Source organism: Panulirus ornatus, chromosome 16 (assembly GCF_036320965.1).
Source record: "Panulirus ornatus isolate Po-2019 chromosome 16, ASM3632096v1, whole genome shotgun sequence".
Taxonomy (NCBI): Eukaryota; Metazoa; Arthropoda; class Malacostraca; order Decapoda; family Palinuridae; genus Panulirus; species Panulirus ornatus.
Window position 1 is genome coordinate 31098793 of NC_092239.1, and position 26573 is coordinate 31125365.

A 26573-nucleotide genomic window follows, 5' to 3' on the forward strand; every position below is an offset into this window, starting at 1 on the left:
ATATGCCTTCTCCAGATCCATAAATGCTACATACAAATCCATTTGCTATTCTAAGTATTTCTCACATACATTCTTCAAAGCAAACACCTGATCCACACATCCTCTACCACTGAAACCACACTGCTCTTCCCCAATCTGATGCTCTGTACATGCCTTAACTCTAGTTTCATAACCATTAAAGGAGACCACTCAAAGTGAGGAACTTTATGTATCAGTCACATTGCCTCTAAGCGTAGAACTTGGTTAATTTTTTTTCTATGATTCAACCGAACTTCACCAAGCTGATAGCATACAAGTATTTGACATTCTGCCAGATTAGTGCGTTCTAGCCATGTTCATGTTCCCTGGCAGGAAAGGTACCTTTTTAAGACCCTCGTAGCTCCTTGAACTCAATCGCTTTGTACAAGATGAGATCGTCATAGCTCTACTCATACAACTCAGTGTGCTGACCATTTTTAGGTAAATCAAGAAGATGCGCCTCTGAAGGACTTCATACACCTCCCCAATAAGAAAGTAAGATGATCTGTTAATATATGAAGATAATGCAACAGTTAAAAGTCTCTTACAATGAATGATTTTACTGTACAACCACTTTCAAGGCGAGATAATGATAATAAAAAATACAGATGTGATTTATACTCCATGTGACCTCGTAAGAAGTGCTACACCTTAAAGATAATATAGTTACAAAAATATATATAAGTACACGTAATAGTGTACATTGATAACACATGGTCCACATGCACAGTGAGAGTGAGTATGGTCTTAGCATTATCTTTTGCACCAGAAAATGGTGTTAAAAGATTTTTTGGTTGGCGGATGAACGCGTTGACCCTGGCAGTAGACAGGCCTAAAGCCTAAACACCAACCTTGACAAAAACAATGAAGTACACTCATCTATCTTTAAATAGAGGACAAATAGCATGGTCATAAAACTTCACCGTGATAAAACAAAATAATTTGATTGCTGCTACCTAAGAATCAAATACCAAGAATCGTGTAACTCATTTGTAGTACGGTACAGTAGAATGAAAATATTTAACCCTAGTACAGGAAATTCAAGAGATGGGGTCCCACGAGTGCAGAAATCCTTCCCCCTGTACTACAAATAGATACAGTACAAATAGGTAATTACTAGCTATAATTAGAACGTCCTCCCGTATAGTAGAAATAGGTAATTACCAAGCAGAATTAAAGCTCAAGCACGGCATGTACCTTCAGCACCAGATATGATATAAAGAAAAAAAAATAAGATGATTGTACACAGAAGTAGAATATAACAAATGTATATAGGTTTAACAGAATCGATACCTATTTATCTTAAAATCATTCCTTACAATTGTTAAAAAAAGACGTATAGTAAATGAAGAAAATAATTCGTCCATCGGGGTAACAAATTGAGAACTTCAAGGTAAACAAGTTGACGTCAGGAGAGAAAAAGTGGGTAGTTGTACGCATATGCTTGAAGGGAAATAAAAAGCGATTGGTGGTACATATATCTTTAAAGAGGAAAAGAGGTGAATAGTGGTGCATGCATAACTGAAGAGGAAGAAGACTTGAAAGGTAGTCTCGTATCACTTTGAGATGCAGGTTTTCATTTTGATCATGAAAAAATTCTTGTGTTATTGTGGTAGCTTTTAAGGTATTTTTGTATCTGTATTAGTAGTTTGGTCTTATGTATTGGGTTATTGCCAAGTAGTTATAGCGGTTCAGTAATGAGTCACAAATACTGTATCACAACCATGGATATAAGTGTTACATGATATTAACGTCTTGCAATGCAGTGCAGTGCAATGCAATGCATGACATGAAGTAGCTGAAATTTGAAACGAATAAGGATACACCCAAAGGTAGTAAGCAGAGTTAGTAATTTATTACTTAGGACAGATTGAAAATCAAAGAAATAAAAAAGGTAATTGCATGATTATGTTTTGTGTGAGTGATAATGAAAATAGTAATTGTTACAATATAAAATGTGGTTAAAGAGAGTGTCACAAGCTGTTAAGGACACATGTTAGTATAAGTTCTGTAGAAAATAATCATTTTAGTCATATGTACGTTTTTCAAAGAATAAGTATGTGTAACATTTGTATTACACAAACCCCATGACATATTTCAGTTTTCTCCATTAAACAGCATCATCAGTAAGTAATCTTTCAGGAATGATGTCAGCAGAACCAGACTATGGAGAAGCTTTAGGGCTTATCAGACACCTCCCTACAGAAGAACTGAGGGACCTTGTCAACAACGACGACAAGCTCACTGATCTCATGAAAGATTTACCCCAGGCATGTCATGTTGGTTCTGGTTTTAAATGAAACTAATGAGCATTCTATAAAGTCATTGCTGCATTTCTTTCACATCTGCTCCATTTCACTCTCTCAGTTTTGTCTTATCACAACTGTTATGGTAAATTCAAAGTTGGACAAGATCTCTGAATGGGGTAGACTCTACTTAAGTTGGTAATCCATTTTCTGTCCATTTGCCTTTCTAAAACCATTTAGAACTTTTCTGTCTCCTTTGATGGCTCTGTAATTCCACCTCTTATCACAAAACATACTTTTATTTCACTGTAACCTCTGATTTATTTGGAAAACTCCCATATTACACGATAGTTAAGGCTGCTTATAAGAAACTGGGAGTTCTGTTTAGATGTTATAGATTTTCCCTCTCTGAACATCTGCTTGAATTAAACTACAAAAGACTCATTTGTCCTTACATGGAGTACTGCTCTTATATCTGGGAAGGTTTTAGCTCTACTTATTATTTATAGTAGGTAATATGCGCTGGACATAAGCATGTCTCAGGCAGGCAAGTCCAAAGCAATGCAACTTATCAACTCTCCCATTCTGACCTCAGAACTTCACCCACCACCCCTGTATTGCAGTATTGACTCTCTTTCCCCTCATCTATAGATTGATTTGGCTGCTGTTTCTAAAAGCCGATTGCTTGTGTGCCCCTGAGATTAGCTGAATCTTTTAATAATTGGTAAACAACTGTACCATATTATCACTTGTGGCTGTTGGCAGCTCAAGGGTTAGCTGTTGCAATGTCTTTGGAACTCCCTACCTTAACATGTCTTTATCAACATCTGTGAACTGCTTTTTAAAAGGCAGGTTGATTTTCCTCTTCTTACTCCTTAGTGTCTTTAACCCATTTCATATGTGTGTGTTTGGATATGTGAAGAATCCCTTAGTTTCATCTACCAACAATTCTTCTACCCCACACTAAACTATTCTTTACCTGCCTGATCATACACTGTGTCTGAAGGTTATATAAGAAAGCTCCAAATCCACAAAACAGAGTACGTGGCTGCCTTACACCCACAACATTCAGCACCTGTTCACCATAAAAAAAAAATACTCCCAGTGCAATGTCACCTGAATATGCTCAACACAAAGGTCTTTGTAACAGCACTGAATCCATTTCACTCAAACCATTTTATAAACAGCTACTAACCCTCAACTAGAAATGAAAAGCTTACCCCTGCTTCTCCCTTCAGCAACCTGTACTTACAGATCCTTCTCTCCAAAAAATAGTAACTGAACATACACATATCGTAACAACTCAGCAAGTACTAAACAACTGCCTTGTCAATGCAGTCTTGAATTCAGTCTATCTGAAACTTAACTCCACTGGCAATTACATACTACCCTTCTCTTCAAGTATTACAAATATCAGTTTAACATACAATAAGACCCTTCATGCCCAGGTCGCAGTTTCTTTCTGTGTGAGAAACACTTAACACTTACTCCTCATTTGTCTTGCACTGAACCCACAAAGGTGCACAGTACACACATCACTGTACATCGTCACCTTTGCTTGTACGAGGTGGACATGGGCTTCCTGGGTACTGTATGGGACAGGGTTGTGATGAATTGGTCTTATTTACATATTTACATATTTTCAAGGCACAAAAATTGGATGGATTAAAGGAGGTGTTTGTATGACTTAGTAAACATACACAAGAACATCTTTCTCCAAAGTACTAAGTGTGGCAGCAAAGGTCTTTGGAGGCCAGAACTGTATGCTACACTTCTGATGAGCTATAATTGATTTTCTCATCAATAAAACATAAATGTTTAAGCATACAGCTTACACCAAGTAATTTTTTTTTACTTTTCTTTTTTTAATGGCTCCTTGACAAACTGTTTCTATGTGCAGCAGTTTCTGTCTCTGAATTGTTTACTTAGTGAACAGTTTCTTGTCAGACAGTTTCTTAACCTATCAGTTTCTTCCTTTAGACTGTTTACTTGCATGAGTTTTTTCTTTGGTTAATTTCTTTGCCTGACAGATTCTCATCTCTGACTGCTCTATCCTCTCCTTCCCATGAGAAATTACTTGAATTGAGTTAATCCTTCTAACCTTAGGTGCCATCTCACAGTGAATAAGGAAACAGTAAAGGAAAAGATAAGTGTCTCCACTTTGTTTTTATTTTCCTCAGTGAATGTTATATTTATTCCCTGGGGATAGGGGAGAAAGAATACTTCCCACGTATTCCCTGCGTGTTGTAGAAGGCGACTAAAAGGGGAGGGAGCGGGGGGCTGGAAATCCTCCCCTCTCATTTTTTTTTAATTTTCCAAAAGAAGGAACAGAGAATTGGGCCAGGTGAGGGTATTCCCTCAAAGGCCCAGGCCTCTGTTCTTAACGCTACCTCGCTAATGCGGGAAATGGCGAATAGTTTGAAAGAAAGAAAAAAAGAATGTTATATAAATGCCCATGTCACAATCTAGGCATGGATGATATTTTTGTACAATATGTATCTGTCTAATCAAAAGTAATTTTGTGAATGATTAAGTGGGCTGTAATTTTAGCCGAAAAGCTTTACTAAGAAAAACAGTTGAGATCCTTGTCATTATTGTATATTCTGATATCAAGCATTATAGTGCATATATTTTACTCTGAATTACAATTCAGGCTTTATACCTAGTACTTACTTAAGATATATAGGATCTAGGAAAGTTGAGAATATTCATGGACTACAGCTGTATCATTACTTTCATTGAAAATACCAGTTTTGCTTTATATGCTGCTTTCATCTCAAAGTTTATTGGAAATGTGAGGGAAAGGACCTTATGCTCATAGTCTTATAATTTTCATAACATTGGATGTTGAATTCCTTGTTCTTTCTTAATGATGTTTATTGAAAATCAGAGTACGGTCTTGTGATTCTGTATCAGATATCAGTGATAGGTGTATCATCTCATCCTGTGTTGTGTTTTTCTATTGCAGATGAAGAACTTAGCAGGTGAGCAAGAAATGTTACTAGCAGCAAACAAATCTTTAGCTGAGTTCAACTTATCTTTGGAACCCAAATTATCACAGGTAAACATGAATTTTTTATTAAAGTACTTTGAGAAAAATAAATCTTTGATATATTTTTCTGTTTATATAATTATTATTAAAATTCATAGTTAGCACAACACTCTCAAAACTTTTGCGTGAATTAAATGTGAATTCCCTATGAGAGTAAGTATTTTACGTTCCAAGAGGTGAAAAAGAGGGCAAATGAGAGTTGGGGTGAGAGAGTATCATTAAATTTTAGGGAGAATAAAAAGATGTTTTGGAAGGAGGTAAATAAAGTGCATAAGACAAGGGAGCAAATGGGAACTTCAGTGAAGGGGGCTAATGGGGAGGTGATAACAAGTAGTGGTGATGTGAGAAGGGGATGGAGTGAGTATTTTGAAGGTTTGTTGAATGTGTTTGATGATAGAGTGGCAGATATAGGGTGTTTTGGTCGAGGTGGTGTGCAAAGTGAGAGGGTTAGGGAAAATGATTTGGTAAACAGAGAAGAGGTAGTAAAAGCTTTGCGGAAGATGAAAGCTGGCAAGGCAGCAGGGTTGGATGGTATTGCAGTGGAATTTATTAAAAAAGGAGGTGACTGTATTGTTGACTGGTTGGTAAGGTTATTTAATGTATGTATGATTCATGGTGAGGTGCCTGAGGATTGGCAGAATGCGTGCATAGTGCCATTGTATAAAGGCAAAGGGGATAAGAGTGAGTGCTCAAATTACAGAGGTATAAATGTGAATAAGAGCAAGGTTATTAGGTACAGTAGGGGTGAGGGTCAAGTCAATTGGGAGGTGAGTTTGAATGGAGAAAAACTGGAGGAAGTGAAGTGTTTTAGATATCTGGGAGTGGATCTGTCAGCGGATGGAACCATGGAAGCGGAAGTGGATCATAGGGTGGGGGAGGGGGCGAAAATTTTGGGAGCCTTGAAAAATGTGTGGAAGTCGAGAACATTATCTCGGAAAGCAAAAATGGGTATGTTTGAGGGAATAGTGGTTCCAACAATGCTGTATGGTTGCGAGGCGTGGGCTATGGATAGAGATGTGCGCAGGAGGATGGATGTGCTGGAAATGAGATGTTTGAGGACAATGTGTGGTGTGAGGTGGTTTGATCGAGTAAGTAACGTAAGGGTAAGAGAGATGTGTGGAAATAAAAAGAGCGTGGTCGAGAGAGCAGAAGAGGGTGTTTTGAAATGGTTTGGGCACATGGAGAGAATGAGTGAGGAGAGATTGACCAAGAGGATATATGTGTCGGAGGTGGAGGGAACGAGGAGAAGAGGGAGACCAAATTGGAGGTGGAAAGATGGAGTGAAAAAGATTTTGTGTGATCGGGGCCTGAACATGCAGGAGGGTGAAAGGAGGGCAAGAAATAGAGTGAATTGGAGTCATGTGGTATACAGGGGTTGACGTGCTGTCAGTGGATTGAAGCAAGGCATGTGTAGCGTCTGGGGTAAACCATGGAAAGCTGTGTAGGTATGTATATTTGCGTGTCTGGACGTGTGTATGTACATGTGTATGGGGGGGGGGGGGGTTGGGCCATTTCTTTCGTCTGTTTCCTTGCGCTACCTCGCAAACGCGGGAGACAGCGACAAAGTATGAAAAAAAAAAAAAAAAAAAAAAAAGTTTGTTGAGTATTCCTGGTAAATTATATGGGAGGGTATTGATTGAGAGGGTAAAGGCATGTACAGAGCATCAGATTGGGGAAGAGCAGTGTGGTTTCAGAAGTGGTAAAGGATGTGTGGATCAGGTGTTTGCTTTGAAGAATGTATGTGAGAAATACTTAGAAAAGCAAATGGATTTGTATGTAGCATTTATGGATCTGGAGAAGGCATATGACAGAGTTGATGGAGATGCTCTGTGGAAGGTATCAAGGGCATATGGTTTGGGAGGCAAGTTGTTAGAAGCAGTGAAAAGTTTTTATCGAGGATGTAAGGCATGTGTATGTGTAGGAAGAGAGGAAAGTGATTGGTTCTCAGTGAATGTAGGTTTGCGGCAGGGGTGTGTGATGTCTCCATGGTTGTTTAATTTGTTTATGGATGGGGTTGTTAGGGAGGTGAATGCAAGAGTTTTGGAAAGAGGGGCAAGTATGCAGTCTGTTGGGGATGAGAGAGCTTGGTAAGTGAGTCAGTTGTTGTTCGCTGATGATACAGCGCTGGTGGCTGATTCATGTGAGAAACTGCAGAAGCTGGTGACTGAGTTTGGTAAAGTGTGTGAAAGAAGAAAGTTAAGAGTAAATGTGAATAAGAGCAAGGTTATTAGGTACAGTAGGGTTGAGGATCAAGTCAATTGGGAAGTAAGTTTGAATGGAGAAAAACTGGAGGAAGTAAAGTGTTTTAGATATCTGGGAGTGGATCTGGCAGCGGATGGAACCATGGAAGCGAAAGTGAATCATAGGGTGGGGGAGGGGGCGAAAATCCTGGGAGCCTTGAAGAATATGTGGAAGTCGAGAACATTATCTCGGAAAGCAAAAATGGGTTATGTTTGAAGGAATAGTGGCTCCAACAGTGTTGTATGTTGCGAGGCGTGGGCTATGGATAGAGTTGTGCGCAGGAGGGTGGATGTGCTGGAAATGAGATGTTTGAGGACAATATGTGGTGTGAGGTGGTTTGATCGAGTAAGTAATGTAAGGGTAAGAGAGATGTGTGGAAATAAGAAGAGCGTGGTTGAGAGAGCAGAAGAAGGTGTTTTGAAATGGTTTTGGGCACATGGAGAGAATGAGTGAGGAAAGATTGACCAAGAGGATATATGTGTCGGAGGTGGAGGGAACGAGGAGAAGTGGGAGACCAAATTGGAGGTGGAAAGATGGAGTGAAAAAGATTTTGAGTGATCGGGGCCTGAACATGCAGGAGGGTGAAAGGCGGGAAAGGAATAGAGTGAATTGGATCGATGTGGTATACCGGGGTTGACGTGCTGTCAGTGGATTGAATCAGGGCATGTGAAGCGTCAGGGGTAAACCATGGAAAGTTGTGTGGGGCCTGGATGTGGAAAGGGAGCTGTGGTTTCAGGCATTATTGCATGACAGCTAGAGACTGAGTGTGAACGAGTGAGGCCTTTGTTGTCTTTTCCTGGTGCTGCCTCGCGCACATGAGGGGGGAGGGGGATGTTATTCCATGTGTGGCAGGGTGGTGATGGGGGTGAGTAGGGGCAGACAGTGTGAATTGTGTGCATGTGTGTATATGTGTGTGTCTGTGTGTGTATATATGTGTGTACGTTGGGATGTGTGGGTGTGTATGTTTGTGTGTGTGGACGTGTGTGTGTGTGCATGTGTGTTGGGGGTGGGTTGGGCCATTTCTTTTGTCTGTTTCCTTGTGCTACCTCGCAGGCGCGGGTGACAGCGACAAAGCAAAATAATAAAAAGAAAACTATATATCTGTCTATATCCTTGATGCCTGTTCACTCTAGGAATTTCCATCAAGGGTGTGACCATGGCCAAAAAGCTTCCACTTATCTCTGTCCTTACATGCCTCCCTTGCATACACCATTCCATTCATTCTTCCACCAGCTCTCTCCCTCCAGTACTCTTCCACTCTGTTTCCCATACAACAGGCAGTCTGCCTCTCACAAACAACTTCTTTAATTTTACTATCATACACTCCCCCTGTGAACCCTATGCCTTGCATTTTTTCCACATGTCCAGGCCACCTCAAAGTATTATGTTTCACCCACTCAAACACTCCACAATTCATTCCCTTTGCATTCTCTGTCATACCACATCTCTCTTTAACCCCATCATTTCTTTCTTCATTCTATCTAGTCATACCACATGCTCCTCTCAAACAGCTCATTTCCTCTGCCTGGATTCATGACCTCTGTGACTCATTCTATGTCCATGTTTCAGCTGCATAGGTTGGGAGGACTGTGTTGTCTCTTAATCTTTACATACACATTTCATTTTGATAATTGTGATAAAAGAAGATTCAAGTAAGATGGTGACAACCACCCAAAAAAAAATTATATGATGTCACTGTCTCGAACTTTTCCTCAGAAAGCTGTCTTCTGAAAGTTCCAAGTATAGGTTTTCATCACAGCACATTTCCGGGGATCCACAGACAGAGTGCATCAAAGCTGATCTTCAAACTCCTTTGGTCTCATTCTCTTCCTTATTAGTAACAAAAATATTCCAGTGGACACAATTTGGATATCTTGCACTTTACTTACTCTAGTGGCAAAAGAATCATCCTGTAAAGCCACATTTTCTAGTCTTTTCACAGAGGCACGGCAGCCAATCCAATTTTGATGCTTTGCATAAAAGAATTAGATGTACAGTATTTAACTGTTTTGTCCTGTACTACTCTTTCCCTCATCTCTCCTTCCATATCACCAAACTTACCCAAAATAGCTCCTAAATACTGAGATTCTCTCAACTCGTCCAGGCTTTCTCCCTTCATATCTGTAACACGGTTTAGTACACTTTCTCCTATCACAACATAGGGTTTTGCAAAATCTATACTTTCAGTCTGTTTCCTCTCAAACACTATTCCTTTACTTTTACTTGCATTTACCTTTAATTGTCCATGCTTACACACATTATAAAAGACTTTTTGAATATTCTGCATCTCCTCTTTACTTTCAGCAAACAACACAATGTCATCGGCAAACAGGCATGTCACCAGCCACCATACCTCACAGCCACACTCCATCTATGCACCCCCTTTCCCAAGTTTTGCTTTCATCTCTTGTATCACTATCTATCTATTTAGCTTTATTTTTCACACCTGTTCCCTTCTGGAACTCCCTTAAAGGTATGGCCATGGCAATAGGGTTACCATAGCTAGTGAACTCCATTGCCATTTCTTAGCCTTTAGTGCCTCCCTTAACAGGCCACTGGTGGGGGACAGATCTTGAGCAGTGTTCCTACTGGCTCCATCTATATACATATATTAAAAAGCCATGGTGACATTACACAGCCCTGCCTTACACCTCACATGCTCTCCATCTACTTGTTCATGTAACTTTGCTACTTTGTGGGAGGTTTTCACACCATTCAACAGTTGTCCCCTTACCCTGTATCTCTAAAACATCTCATAAAGCATTCCACTCAGGTCTGTCATATGCTTTCTTAGAATCCATAAAGGCTGCATACAGCTTCGTACCCAGCACTTCTTAGTTAAGAAACTCTTTGAATTCAGACACAAATTATACAAACTAATGAAAGTCATTTTTATCATCTCCCAGGCTAGCCAAGTATGGCATTGTCTCAGATAGACATACTATACACTTGCACATGTGTTAGGATAACAATTTATCCATAGAATCTATATCTTTGAAACAAATTCCCTCATATGCCATCACCTTTATGTAGATATTTCACAAGCTTTTGGTTTTCTTAGGTTGAGGGTTTAATACATTGGGGCGCATGGGGTATTTGTTATCATGAATGGAAATGTTGAAGAGCTTGTGGAGTTGTATGCTGATCAAAAGGCTGATGATTGGGAATACGTGGTTTAAAAGATGAGATATACACAAGTATACGTATGCAAATAGGAGAGATGGTCAACGGGCATTATTAGATTACATATTAATTGATAGGTGTGTAAAAGAGAGACTTTTGGATGTAAATGTACTTAGAGGGGCAGCTGGTGGGATGTCTGATCCCTATCTTGTGGAGGCAAGGGTGGAGATTTGTTGAGGTTTTTGAAAAAGAGGAAACAATGTTGCAGAGAAGAGAGTGGTGAGAATAAGTGAGCTTGGTAAAGAGACTTGTGTGAAGAAATGTCATGAGAGACTGAGTGTTGAACGGCAAAAGGTGAGAGTAAGTGATGCGAGGGGAGTAGGTGAGGAATGGAAGGTGTTTAGGGAAACAGTGATGGCTTGTGCAAAAGATGCATGTGGCATACAAAAGATGGGACGTGGGCAGATTAGAAAGGGTAGCGAGTGGTGGGATGGAGAAGTAAACTTGCTTGTGAAAGAGAAATTAGATGAATTTAGGCAGTACTTGGAAGGAGTGAAAATGATTGGGAGATGTATAAGAGAAAGTGGAAGGAGGTCAAGAAAAAGGTGCAGGGTTTGAAAAAGAGGGCAAGTGAGAGTTGGGGTGAATGAGTATCAGTAAACTTTAGGGAGAATAAGAACATGCTTTGAAGGGAGATAGATAATGTGTGAAAGACATGATATAAAGATGGGAACATCATTGAAGGGGGCAAAAGGGGAAGTGATAAGAGGTAGTGATGACATGAGGAGAACATTGAGTGAGTATTTTGTAGGACAATCAAATGTGTTTGATGATAGAGTAGCAGATGTAGAGTGTTTTGATTGGGATGGGATGCGAATGGAGAGAGTCATGGAGAGTGGTTTGGTGAAGAGAGAGGAGTAAGTGAAAGCCTTGCACAAGATGAAATGTGCCAAGGCAGCTGGAGTGGATTGTATTGCTGTTGAATTTATTAAGAAAGGGGGGTGACTTTCTTGTTGATTGGTTGGTAAGGAAATTCATTGTATAATCCAAGGGGTATAGAGGTATAAGTTTGTTGAGTACACCTGGTTAGTTGAATGAGAGGGTGAAGGCATAGAGGAGTAGTGTAGTTTCAGAAGTGACAGGATGTGTGTATTAGGTGTTTGTTGTAAAGAATGCATATAAGAAATATTTGGAAAATAGATAGGTTCTCAGTGAATGTAGGTTTGCGGCAGGGGTGTGTGATGTCTCCATGGTTGTTTAATTTGTTTATGGATGGGGTTGTTAGGGAGGTGAATGCAAGAGTTTTGGAAAGAGGGGCAAGTATGAAGTCTGTTGTGGATGGGAGAGCTTGGGAAGTGAGTCAGTTGTTGTTCGCTGATGATACAGTGCTGGTGGCTGATTCATGTGAGAAACTGCAGAAGCTGGTGACTGAGTTTGGTAAAGTGTGTGAAAGAAGAAAGTTAAGAGTAAATGTGAATAAGAGCAAGGTTATTAGGTACAGTAGGGTTGAGGGTCAAGTCAATTGGGAGGTAAATTTGAATGGAGAAAAACTGGAGGAAGTAAAGTGTTTTAGATATCTGGGAGTGGATCTGGCAGTGGATGGAACCATGGAAGCAGAAGTGGATCATAGGGTGGGGGAGGGGGCGAAAATCCTGGGAGCCTTGAAGAATGTGTGGAAGTCGAGAACATTATCTCGGAAAGCAAAAATGGGTATGTTTGAAGGAATAGTGGTTCCAACAATTTTGTATGGTTGCGAGGCGTGGGCTATGGATAGAGTTCTGCACAGGAGGGTGGATGTGCTGGAAATGAGATGTTTGAGGCCACAATATGTGGTGTGAGGTGGTTTGATCGAGTAAGTAACGTAAGGGTAAGAGAGATGTGTGGAAATAAAAAGAGTGTGGTTGAGAGAGCAGAAGAGGGTGTTTTGAAATGGTTTGGGCACATGAAGAGAATGAGTGAGGAAAGATTGACCAAGAGGATATATGTGTCGGAGGTGGAGGGAACGAGGAGAAGTGGGAGACCAAATTGGAGGTGGAAAGATGTAGTGAAAAAGATTTTGTGTGATCGGGGCCTGAACATGCAGGAGGGTGAAAGGGGGGTAAGGAATAGAGTGAATTGGATCGATGTGGTATACTGGGGTTGACGTGCTGTCAGTGGATTGAATCAGGGCATGTGAAGCGTCTGGGGTAAACCATGGAAAGCTGTGTAGGTATGTATATTTGCGTGAGTGGACGTGTATGTATATACATGTGTATGGGGGTGGGTTGGGCCATTTCTTTCGTCTGTTTCCTTGCGCTACCTCACAAACGCGGGAGACAGCGGCAAAAAAAAAAAAAAAAGAAGATAGGTTTTTATGTGGCATTTATCGATCTGGAGAAGGCAGAATAATCAGGTTGATTTAAATGCTTTGTGGAAGGTCTTAAGAATATATGGGTTGGGAGGAAAGCTACTGGAAGCAGAGAAGTTTTTATCAAGGGTGTAATGCTTGTGTACAAGTAAGAAGAGAATGGTTCCAAGTGAAGGTTGATCTGTGGCAGGCGTGTGTGATGTCACTATGGTTGTTCAAGTTGTTTATGTATGGGTTGGTGAGGGAGCCTTGGTGAGAGGTGAAAGTATGCAGTCTGTGCGGTATTAGAGGACCTGGGAAGTATGTCAGTTGTTGTTTGCTGGTGATATAGCATTAGTGGCTGATTTGAGGCAGAAACTGCAGAAGTTGGTGACTGAGTTTGGAAGAGTGTGTGAAAAGAGAAAGTTGAGAGTGAATGTGAATAAAAGCATTGATGTTATGTTCAGGAGGGTTGAGAGATAAGTTATTTAGGGTGTGAGTTTGAGTGGAGAAAAATTGAAGGAAGTGAAGTGTTTTAGAAATCTGGAAGTAGACATGGCAGTGATTGGAACATGGAAGCAGAGGTGAGTCATAGTGTGAGGGAGGGGGCAAAGGCTCTAGGAATGTGTGGAAAGAGAGAATACTATCTGGGAGAGCAAAAATAAGCATGTTTGAAGGAATAGTAGTCCTAGCAATATTATGTGGATGCAAGGTATGGGCTATAGATAAAGCTGTGTGGAGGAGGGTGGATGTGTTAGAAATGAAATGTTTGAGGACAATATGTGGTTTGAGGTGGTTTGAGCAAGTACATAATGAAAGCTAAGAGAGGTGTGTGGTAATAAAGAAAGTGTGGTTGAGAGATCACAAGAGGGTGTGCTGAAATGGTTTGGACATATGAATGATTGAGGAAAGATTGATATAGAGGATATGTTTCTCAGAAGTGGAGGGAGCGAGGAGAATGGGAAGACCAAAATGGAGATGGAAGGATGGAGTGAAAAAGATTTTGAACAATCGGAGCCTGATTGTGTATGAGGGTGAAAGACGTGCATGTGATAGAGTGAATTGGAACTATGTGGCATACTGGGATGGAAGTGCTATCATTGGCCTGAAGCAGGGCATGTGAAGCATTTGAGGCAAACCATGGGAAGATCTCTGGGGCCTGGATGTGGATAGGGAGCTGTGGTTGTGGTGTATTACCCAATGTGACAGCTAGAGAATGGATGTGAACAGATGTGGCCTACCTTTGTCTTTTCCTGGCGCTACCTCACTAATGCGGGAAATGGCAATCATTTGTGAAAACAGCATTTTTAGTATGACATTAAGATTAGATTTAACAAAGAACAAGGCACCTCTGCCTTCTTGATTTTCCCCATCTCTGTTACCCAGGAATTGCATATTCGGCAAAGGAATCTCTATTCATAATATTTAACCAAGATTCCAAAATGCCATTGATATACATTTTTCCAAAGCAGTTGTTTCAAACTCCAATATGAATTAACATAAAATATTCTGATACATGACTGGGACTTTTTGTCTATGGCACGTGTGTGTGCAGCAGTGGGAATGATGCTCTAAGCATTGGTGTTCAGCCAAGTGATTTTTTCTGCAACTTATAAGCACCTTTGAAATCAGTTCCCTAGGTCTGGTTATTTGTCTATGTATTTAAAACAAGGTTAGTATGTGCAGCATTGGGAAAAGGTGGCCTAATAGTGACCCCAGATTAACCTGCTCTGCCTGTGGTCAACACCTGCATCTTTCCTGGCCCCCTTTTGGGAATTTTTCTGTACTTGTCCTAGTTTGCCTTTACCCCTTCCTGCCTCAATCCCAGTAGGCAGCAACTGACAGATTCCACCATATCCCCATACCTCCTTCCTACCACAGACTACCTGAGATATGTCATTATATGGGAACTTTACATTACCTGACCTGTTCTACTGTCCTCTTTTTGAATCTGCTACATGTGTTCCTTAAATTCTTGGTCCCATCTGTCCCCTGTCTTTACAAACCAGTCATGTTCCTTACCTAGAATCTCTTTCTTCATATTTCCAACTTTTAAGTACCTAATTAATCTATGCTTATCAAAAAAAGAGCCTAATAGTTTCATCTAACATTCTGCCAAGGTGGGCTTTCCCTCTTCTGTTCAAGTGTATACTGTCCCAGGCACACTAGGGTACAGGGACTGATGTTAAACCTGGGTAACAATCATGATATGACTAATCTCTTACAGCTCTCATTAAACCTATGTTTAAGATCCCTTTATTTTGCTCAGATTTCATTGGACCTGCCATTAGCTATGTTGTTAGTGCCAACCTTGACTACAAATGTGGTCTCCTTTAGAGTGTTGGAGACTATGCTGTCAAATATGTCCAAAATGTCCTCCAGTTTACAACCACAAAAGCACAAATGTTTCCTCACTTTTGCTATAATACTGGACTCCAGTCCTGATTCCTAACAAGGGAGTCCCCAACCAGAATGATACTAAAATCATCCTGTACTTTATCATGTAGTACACTAAACCTATTTTGAGTCAAAGGCTCCCTGGCCAGAGATTCAGAAATCTTACAAAATTTTTTAGGAAGTTGGAAGGTAGAGCTATCCTCTGACTTCGTCTCCATGGTCACAACCCTGGTTTCAAAAGTATCATTTGTACTTGAAACTAAGGATTCCCTCTGCTCTATTTAAATAGATTTCACAGTAATAAAACCTGCCAATACTTCCCATAGCTTCTTCCTATCATTGTATTCCCTGTTCTCTCACCATTGCTTTTGATGCCTAAATTGATCCTATCATGCAGCTGACAAAATAAACATAGAATGAACTTTTTTCCTCCTTGAGAGAGATTTCCCTCAAACACTAAGAACAAGGGAGTAAGGTGTGGGAGTCATCGTCTTTGTCACAAAGCACTGAGATCATGGGTAACGCTAAGAGACGTCCTCTTGCGAGTGTGCTCAGGTGGCAACTCAAAACACCCTTCATCAGACACATTCAACAATCCTTCAAAGCATTCACTGTAGTCTTATTTTTAGTTTTGCTTAATCATGTTGGGTTTTAAACAGATTTGTTAAATTTGCTTATTTTATGTTTTCAAATAACGATTGGACATGAAACCAAGTCACACATGTGGTTTTGTTTGCTTATCTGTACTTCATGACCTCTTGTGTAAATCTTTGCAGTCATTGATTCATGATATATTTTCATAAACATGGCAAAGTGTGATCCTCAACCCAAGTTGAAGATAATTTGTCCATAAACTAGTTTGTATGCTATGAACTAATTAAGTATGTGGTTACCACCTTTGCTATATTAATTTGGATTTTGATCAGAATTTATAGGAATATTCATGTCATGAATTCTTAGATCAACTATGAAGATGGAAGCACATTTCACATATGGCATTTTGTATGGCTTAGAATATTTTGATCTCTGCATGTAGATGTGCCTTTTTTTGACATTCTACTTTTAAGGGAGTGGGGTTAATATTCTGACAAAAGGAGGCAAATGCAGACTGGCTTTGTAATTGATATTGTTAATGTAGATTTTTTTCATACATGTTAGCAAGGTAGTGCCAGGAGCAGACGAAGAAAGGCAGCATTCATTAGCATCCATTCTCTAGCTGTCATGTGTAATGCATGGAAACTACAGCATCCTATCCACAATCAGGCATGCTCAGGCCTAGTTAAACCCCTTGACAGCACAGGGATCTCAGTATACCATACCATTCCAATTCACCGTGTCCCATGCATGTCATTTACCCTTCTGCATTTTCAGGCCCTGATCACTCAAAATATTTTACACTTCATCCTTCCATCACCAGTTTGGCCTCCCCTTCTCCTTGTTCCCTCCACTCTCATCACTTGTTCTTTTCTTGTGTCCAAACTATTTCAGCGCACCCTCATCAGCTTTCTGAACTACACTCTTTTTTTTATTACCATACCTATCTCTTACTCTTTCATTACATACTCGATCAAACCACCTCACATTGTCCTCAGTCACATAATCTCCAACACCTCCATCCTCCTCTGCACATCGTCATCCAAAAATCATGTCTCACATGCATATAACATTATTGGAACTACAGTACCTTCAGACTAACCCATTTTTACCCTTCTAGATAACAAGGTAACAACCTCTCTTTCCACACATTCCTTAGTGCTTCCATGTTTCCATTTGCCACCATGTCCCCTCTCAGGTGTCTAAAGCACTTCCTCTGTTCAAATTCACACCCCAACTAGCCTATCCTTGTACCTTGTTAAACCTAATAATCTGGCTTTTATTCACATTTAATCTCAATTTCCTCCTTCTCTTACACTCTTTCAGTTACCAACTAATGCAGTTTCTAACTCAAATCTGCCACCAGCACTGTGTCATCAGCAAACAACAATTAACTCACTTTCCAGTCCCCACCATTCCCTACAGACTGCATACTTGCCCCTTTCTCTATGACTTATATTTACCTCCCTCACCACCCTATTCATATAAGTGAATTAACCATTCATGATGACATCACACACCTCTGCCACAGACCAACCTTCGCTTAGAACCACTCACTCTTGTCTCTTCCTTCTCTTGCACATTCCTTACACCCTTGTTGAAAAACATCTCATTACTGCCAGCAGTTTTCCTTCCTTACCTTATATTCTTAACACCTTCAACATAACATCCCTTTCAATCCTATTTTATCCTTTCATCAGATCCATAAATGCTTCATACAAATCCTGATGTTTCTCTTAAGTATTTCTCTCACATTCTTTAAAGCAAACACCTGATTCACACTTTCTCAACCAATTCTGAAACCACATTGTTCCTCCCCAGTGTGATGCTTTGTACATGCCATCACCCTCTCAATCACCACTCTCTCATACAGCTTACCAGGTACACTCATACCTTTGTAGTCTGAGCACTTCCTTCATTGCTTGAGCCTTTATGAAATGGCACTGTATATGCATTCCACCAGTCCTCAGGCACCTCACCATGATCCATACATACACTGAAAATCTAAGTAACCAATCAGCAACACAGTCACCCCCTTTCTTAAAAAATTCATTTACAATACCATCGACTTCAGGTACCTTGCCACATCTCATCTTAACATAAGGTTAGAGTTCACTAGTTATGGAAACAATTGCTGTGGCCACCCCGTTGAGGGAATTCCAGGTGGGAACAGGCATCAGAGATATAGATAGATACAATTGAAGGCTTTAACCGGCTCTTTTCTCTTCACCAAACCACTCTCCAAGACTCTCTCACTTCACATACCACCCCAACCCATACACCTTACATCTTTCACAATATCATTGAACACATTCAACATTTCTTCAGAATTTACACACCATCTCCTCATTCCATAACTACCTTTTACCACTTCTCCATTTGTACCCTTCACTGATGTTTCCATTTGTGCTCTTGCTTTTCTCATACTATTAATCTCTATCCAGAACATCATATTTTCCCTCAAGTTTACTGATACTCACTTACCCCAACTCTCATTGGCCATCTTTTTCAACCCATGCACCTTCCTCTTGACCTACTGCTTATTTCTCGTATACATCTCCATCATTTGTACTCCATCATTTGTACTCCTTCCCTATAAGTACCATCCAATTGCAATTTTACTTCATCATCCTACCATTCACTACCCTTTATGTAAAAAATGACCATACATATTTTTCTTTTACAGGCTAAACAAAACTTAATCTCAAAATATGAGGAAGCAGCTCAGCTTTCTGAAGAGGTTAATACATTGAAAGGAGAAATTGGTAAGTATATTCGAATTACCTTGAGTTTACTCTTTTACATTTGGTAATAGAATGATAAGGAAAAAATGAAATCTAAAAATGGATTTTACATGGATATATTATAGCTCTTATTCTTTCATCATCATGATATTTGTATCTCTTATCTCATGAAGGCTTTTATAGTTTTTTATTATACTTTGTCACTGTCTCCCACGTTAGCGAGGTGGCGCAAGGAAACAGACGAAAGAATGGCCCAACCCACTCACATGCACATGTATATACATACACGTCCACACACGCACATATACATACCCATACATCTCAACGTATACATATATATACACACACAGACATATACATATATACACATGTACATAATTCATACTGTCTGCCCCTATTCATTCCTGTTGCCACCCCGCCACGCATGAAGTGACAACCCCCTCCCCCCGCATGTGTGCGAGGTAGTGATAGGAAAAGACAACAAAGGCCACATTCATTCACACTCAGTCTCTAGCTGTCATGTATAATGCACTGAAATCACAGCTCCCTTTCCACATCCAGGCCCCACAGAACTTTCCATGGTTTACCCCAGGTGCTTCACATGCCCTGGTTCAATCCATGGACAGCACGTCAACCCCGGTATACCACATCGTTCCAATTCACTCTATTCTCTGCACGCCTTTCACCCTCCTGCATGCTCAGGCCTCGATCACTCAAAATCTTTTTTACTCCATCTTTCCACCTCCCATTTGGTCTCCCACTTCTCCTTGTTCCCTCCACCTCTGACACATATATCCTCTTTGTCAAGCTTTCCTCACTCATTCTCTCCATGTGACCAAACCATTTCAATACACCCTCTTCTGCTCTCTCAACCACACTCTTTTTATTACCACACATCTCTCTTACCCTTTCATTACTTACTCGATCAAACCACCTCACACCACATATTGTCCTCAAACATCTCATTTCCAGCACATCCACCCTCCTCCGCACAACTCTATAGCCCACGCCTTGCAACCATATAACATTGTTGGAACCACTATTTCTTCAAACATACCCATTTTTGCTTTCCAAGATAACGTTCTCGACTTCCACACATTTTTCATTGATCCCGGAACTTTCACCCCCTCCCCTACCCTATGATTCACTTCTGCTTCCATGGTTCCATCCGCTGCCAAATCCACTCCCAGATATTAAAACACTTCACTTCCTCCAGTTTTTCTCCATTCAAACTTACCTCCCAATTAACTTGTCCCTCAACCCTACTGTACCTAATAACCTTGTTCTTATTCACATTCACTCTCAGCTTTCTTCTTTCATACACTTTACCAAACTCAGTCACCAGCTTCTGCAGAGTCTCACCCGAATCAGCCACCAGTGCTGTATCATCAGCGAACAACAACTGACTCACTTCCCAAGCTCTCTCATCCACAACAGACTGCATACTTGCCCCTCTTTCCAAAACTCTTGCATTCACCTCCCTAACAACCCCATCCATAAACAAATTAAACAGCCATGAAGACATCACGTACCCCTGCCGCAAACCAACATTCATTTTATAGGTGTGGCTATAAATATATGGGATCTTTAGGTCATTTCATTGTATTTTAATAGCTTTGATTGGTTAATTCAAGTACCAATTTGAATTTAGTCCTACAGCAGTGTAATCTGAAGGATAATTCTAATGTTAAAGCACAAGAGTTTTCAAGAAGAAAATTATCTGAGAATCAAGTTTGTGGACACTATTTTTTTATCCTGTGAAAATTTTCAATTATACACATAAAGAGAGGTGCAACTGGAGGGATGTCTGATCATTATCTTATGGAGGCTAAGGTGAAGATTAGTATGGGTTTTCAGAAAAGAAGAGTGAATGTTGGGGTGAAGAAGGTGGTGAGAGTAAGTGAGCTTGGGAAGGAGACCTGTGTGAAGAAGTATCAGGAGAGACTGTGTACAGATTGGAAAAAGGTGAGAACAATGGAAGTAAGGGGAGTGGGGGAGGAATGGGATGTATTTAGGGAATCAGTGATGGATTGCGCAAAAGATGCTTGTGGCATGAGAAGAGTGGGAGGTGGGCTGTTTAGAAAGGGTAGTGAGTGGTGGGATGAAGAAGTAAGAGTATTAGTGAAAGAGAAGAGAGAGGCATTTGGACGATTTTTGCAGGGAAAAAATGCAATTGAGTGGGAGAAGTATAAAAGAGAGACAGGAGGTCAAGAGAAAGGTGCAAGAGGTGAAAAAAAGGGCAAATGAGAGTTGGGGTGAGAGACTATCAGTAAATTTTAGGGAGAATAAAAAGATGTTCTGGAAGGAGGTAAATAGGGTGCGTAGGACAAGGGAGCAAATGGGAACTTCAGTGAAGGGCGTAAATGGGGAGGTGATAACAAGTAGTGGTGATGTGAGAAGGAGATGGAATGAGTATTTTGAAGGTTTGTTGAATGTGTCTGATGACAGAGTGGCAGATATAGGGTGTTTGGGTCGAGGTGGTGTGCAAAGTGAGAGGGTTAGGGAAAATGATTTGGTAAACAGAGAAGAGGTAGTAAAAGCTTTGCGGAAGATGAAAGCCGGCAAGGCAGCAGGTTTGGATGGTATTGCAGTGGAATTTATTAAAAAAGGGGGTGACTGTATTGTTGAATGGTTGGTAAGGTTATTTAATGTATGTATGACTCATGGTGAGGTGCCTGAGGATTGGCGGAATGCGTGCATAGTGCCATTGTACAAAGGCAAAGGGGATAAGAGTGAGTGCTCAAATTACAGAGGTATAAGTTTGTTGAGTATTCCTGGTAAGTTATATGGGAGGGTATTGATTGAGAGGAAGGCATGTACAGAGCATCAGATTGGGGAAGAGCAGTGTGGTTTCAGAAGTGGTAGAGGATGTGTGGATCAGGTGTTTGCTTTGAAGAATGTATGTGAGAAATACTTAGAAAAGCAAATGGATTTGTATGTAGCATTTATGGATCTGGAGAAGGCATATGATAGAGTTGATAGAGATGTTCTGTGGAAGGTATTAAGAATATATGGTGTGGGAGGCAAGTTGTTAGAAGCAGTGAAAAGTTTTTATCGAGGATGTAAGGCATGTGTACGTGTAGGAAGAGAGGAAAGTGATTGGTTCTCAGTGACTGTAGGTTTGCGGCAGGGGTGTGTGATGTCTCCATGGTTGTTTAATTTGTTTATGGATGGGGTTGTTAGGGAGGTAAATGCAAGAGTCTTGGAAAGAGGGGCAAGTATGAAGTCTGTTGGGGATGAGAGAGCTTGGGAAGTGAGTCAGTTGTTGTTCGCTGATGATACAGCGCTGGTGGCGGATTCATGTGAGAAACTGCAGAAGCTGGTGACGGAGTTTGGTAAAGTGTGTGGAAGAAGAAAGTTAAGAGTAAATGTGAATAAGAGCAAGGTTATTAGGTACAGTGGGGTTGAGGGTCAAGTCAATTGGGAGGTGAGTTTGAATGGAGAAAAACTGGAGGAAGTGAAGTGTTTTAGATATCTGGGAGTGGATCTGTCAGCGGATGGAACCATGGAAGCGGAAGTGGATCATAGGGTGGGGGAGGGGGCGAAAATTTTGGGAGCCTTGAAAAATGTGTGGAAGTCGAGAACATTATCCCGGAAAGCAAAAATGGGTATGTTTGAAGGAATAGTGGTTCCAACAATGTTGTATGGTTGCGAGGCGTGGGCTATGGATAGAGTTGTGCGCAGGAGGATGGATGTGCTGGAAATGAGATGTTTGAGGACAATGTGTGGTGTGAGGTGGTTTGATCGAGTAAGTAACGTAAGGGTAAGAGAGATGTGTGGAAGTGAAAAGAGCGTGGTTGAGAGAGCAGAAGAGGGTGTTTTGAAGTGGTTTGGGCACATGGAGAGAATGAGTGAGGAAAGATTGACCAAGAGGATATATGTGTCGGAGGTGGAGGGAACGAGGAGAAGAGGGAGACCGAATTGGAGGTGGAAAGATTGGAGTGAAAGGGATTTTGTGTGATCGGGGCCTGAACATGCAGGAGGGTGAAAGGAGGGCAAGGAATAGAGTGAATTGGAGCGATGTGGTATACAGGGGTTGACGTGCTGTCAGTGGATTGAATCAAGGCATGTGAAGCGTCCGGGGTAAACCATGGAAAGCTGTGTAGGTATGTATATTTGCGTGTGTGGACGTGTGTATGTACATGTGTATGGGGAGGGTTGGGCCATTTCTTTCGTCTGTTTCCTTGCGCTACCTCGCAAACGCGGGAGACAGCGACAAAGTATAAAAAAAAAAAAGAAACATAAAGATGAATTGTAAGAATGTAGACTTGAGTCCAGGTGTTAGTTTTGAATTATTGTTATCTTGGAGAACTTGAACTGATTATTTTTTTTTACCAGAATAAGAAATCGGTCATTTTTCAATAATGCCTGAAAACATAGGATAAAGACTCAGGCACTAATTTAAAGTTTTTCAGATTTTCTAATGTTTGTTTTTCTTATTAGGCCACAGAAATATTTGCATAGCTAAAGTAGACTGAAAAAATTCATTGGATGCATCATGATAAAAAATCTATAAAGTATTAAGAAGGTGAACCATCCATCCCCTAAAGTGGCCACCCAGTCAGGATGACGCCTAAACCATTGAGTTTCATGACAGAATTATTTTTGAGTGCAGTAACAGTATATATGATCATGGTGTTACTTGTTAGTGACATCCCTGCAATTTGTATTACATAATGAAGGCAGTCATAAGTAGACACAACTACTTCCATCTGACAGGGCATAATAGCATTTCTCATTATTAGGTCAGCTAATGAAGACTGCCTCTGATAATGCATTTTGATGAATTAATGCCAAGTTAGAAAGATATTCAAAATTAGTTATGACCAGTTCCCAAGAATTTAAAACAAGAAAAGATGAAATTTTTGTGTGTAGTAAAAAAAAATTCTATTTGGCCATGAAAAGATCACCTCATAGACCCCAGGTTGTGAGTCACTGGGTGGAGTGAGAGTTTGGAAATGTTTTGAGATTGTTAGTAATTGAAAAGAAGCTAGTGTTTAGAGTGTATATGTGTGCATGGAATGTGGTGTCTGTCTAATGAGTATAAGAGTCAACTTTGTGAAATATTAAGAGCACCATTGATGTGTTGGGAATCAGATTGCAAAGAGTCAAAAGGATGTAACCGATAATGGGATGAGGTAGTAAGAACAAATAGGGAAAAGGTATGTAGTTAGAAAATATAATGTGTTGAGTGGTTACATGGAATGTGAGATGCCTAAATGTTAAATGCAAGAAGAGGAAACTTTATGGAATATTTGTTGATAGCCTTTTGGATATGACGGGATGGAGTGAAAAGGAAAACATGTAAAGGAAATAGCTTATGATGGGATGGAGTGGTTAAGGATAGATGGGAAGAGAGTGCCATTCTGAATATCCGAAGACCAAAATTCAAATGGCTATGCATTTAAGATTCCCATCAAAATAGCATATATTTCCAAAGGTTTCTTCTCAGTTTTCTTTGTGCTCCTGTAGCTCTACAACTACAGCCCATACCAATACTTCAGCAATGTTCTTCTTGGTAGATTTTGAGACATTAGTGTTTCATGTTTATCTCAGTTATTTCTGTAGTTTTTGCCTTTACAACTGGATCCAACAAAATGCTGAGTAGAGCAATGTGGAGAGGCACCATGTTATGCTTGTAATGCAGAAATATGAAAAATCAACAGAAATTACAGAAAGGTGAGTCATTGCGTATCCTGCAATGTTATGGCATTAGTAATATGACCACATATGGCATCAAAAAGAAACATGGAGAGGCTTTAAAGTACTTCAAATAAGCGCATTGCTTGGAGCTAGATCAGCAGATCTTTATAAGCTTGTGCAAGAGAGATTTCAGCAAATGTGCCTCTAATGCATATGGTACATACAAATTTCATTTCTCATTGTGAGTGCTCTTGTTTTCAACTCATTACCTAATTTTTTTTTTATGGCAGGGGCAACTGAGGCCCTAATCAAGGCCATCTCATTAAGTTTGTTGAATATCCCTGGAAAATTGTATGGGAGGGTATTGATTGAGAGGGTGAAGGCATGTACAGATCATCATATTGTGGAGAAGCAATGTGGTTTCAAAAGTGGTAGAGGATATGTTGATCAGGCGTTTGCTTTGAAGAATGTGCATGAGAAATACCAGGGCATGGGAAACGTCTGGGGTAAACCATGGAAAGGTCTGTGGGGCCTGGATGTGGATAGGGAGCTGTGGTTTTAGTGCATTACACATGTCACCTAGAGTCTGAATGTAAACGAATGTGGCCATTTTTTGTCAGTTTTCCTGCGGCTACCTTGCTGAAGCAGGGGGCAGCGATGCTGTTTCCTGTGGGATTAGGTGGCTTCAGGAATGGATGAAGGCAATCATGAATATGTGCATGTACATATATGTATATGCCCCATAGGAAACAGCTTTGCTGCCCCCTGCTTCAGCAAGGTAGCCCCAGGAAAACAGACAAAAAATGGCCACATTCGTTCGCACTCAGACTCTAGTTGTCATGTGTAATGCACTGAAACCACAGCTCCCTATCCACATCTAGGCCCCACAGACCTTTCCATGGCTTACCCTAGACGTTTCCCATGCCCTGGTTCAGTCCATTCACAGCATGTCGACCCTGGTATATCACATTGTTCCAATTCACTCTATTCCTTGCACACTCCTCACCCTCCTGTATGTTCAGGCCCCGAACACCCAGAATCTTTTTCGCTCCATCTTTCCACCTCCAATTTGGTTTCCTGCTTCTCCTTGTTACCTCTACCTCTGATTGTAGACAAATTGATGAGCCAGTGTCAGAACTGGCAGATTTCATGAGCATGTGAGAGTATTTGAACTAAAGAATGAAGTTCTTTTTAGTGAAAAAGAGGCATTGGAGCTGGCATAGATCTTATTAGGTATTTCATCAACCAACTCCTAAGGATGGGTGAACAGCTGGGTTGAGTGTGGACCAATTGCCACAGCCAGGATTCAAACCTATGCACGGTCGACCCTGGATGGCCTGTGAATAAATCTGAGCCAGGAATGCTAACTGCTACAGTATGGAAGTTCATTGTAAATGCTGTTTTTTTAATGTCTCCAAATTCCAAATTTTCAATTTTGATTACGTCTTATCAGACAACTTCTTTGCTTGATGACCCCTTTTGAGCTGAAAGTGTTGTCCTCTTAATCTTCCCATAACATTTTGTTCAAGATTTTCATTAAATTGTTAGGTTCTCACTTATCCATCCGCATATTATATCAATATCTTTCATTTTCTCTTTGTTTTCCTTACTGTACTTCCCTACCCAAAGGAGTCCCTCCTTCCTTATGAGGCTCCTGCAACACTCAGGAAGCTGGCCACATCCACTAGTTGGGACCAGAGGTCATAATGTGTGATGTTGCATGTGTGTGTATGTGAAGAGAATGGAGGGTAATTGAGTTGTGTCTTCCTTTTGGCAGTTGCATCATGGGCATAAAGGTTCTTAGGGTATATTGAAGCTTTATTTGTAGTGTAATGATGGATGATATCCAGAGTGTTTATCAGGTGGGTTGGAGTTCAAGATTGAGTTGGGATGTGGGTTGTTTAGTGCTTGTTGGTTTCTTTCAATGTGTATGTGTTTTATCAGTGTTATATTTGTTAGGTGGGGGATCTGTAAGTGGAAGTGTGAGCAAGGGTTAGCTTTATTTTTCTACTTGTTGTCAGCTATAGAGTGAATTGGATGGAAGGGGGTCTAGTGCTGTTGCATTAATTAAATTCTGAGCATGTTGAGGTGGGACTACATTGGGAGGATCTTTGTTTCATTGTGAAGGTATTGAGTGCTTGTGGTTGATTGTTGTATTTTGTTCTATTTGCTTTTGAGAGGGCAGAATA

At 40.5% G+C, this 26573-nt stretch overlaps 1 protein-coding gene across 5 annotated transcripts in view; it reads left to right on the plus strand.

Moving 5' to 3' along the window:
* The first annotated feature begins 376 nt into the window (after positions 1 to 376).
* Positions 377 to 26573, plus strand: part of LOC139754216 (vacuolar protein sorting-associated protein 37B-like) — a 61171-nt gene continuing 34974 nt past the window's right edge. Inside the window, exons 1-4 of one of the 5 annotated variants that reach the window (XM_071671489.1) lie at positions 377 to 513; positions 2161 to 2288; positions 5233 to 5325; positions 18684 to 18762. In XM_071671489.1, coding sequence (XP_071527590.1) covers positions 2163 to 2288; positions 5233 to 5325; positions 18684 to 18762 — 298 coding nt within the window. In that variant the 5' untranslated portion in view covers positions 377 to 513; positions 2161 to 2162. Of the gene's footprint in view, positions 514 to 1106; positions 1128 to 1391; positions 1564 to 2160; positions 2289 to 5232; positions 5326 to 18683; positions 18763 to 26573 lie in introns of those variants that run through there. The other 4 variants (XM_071671490.1, XM_071671492.1, XM_071671488.1 and 1 more) reach the window with 4 other exon arrangements.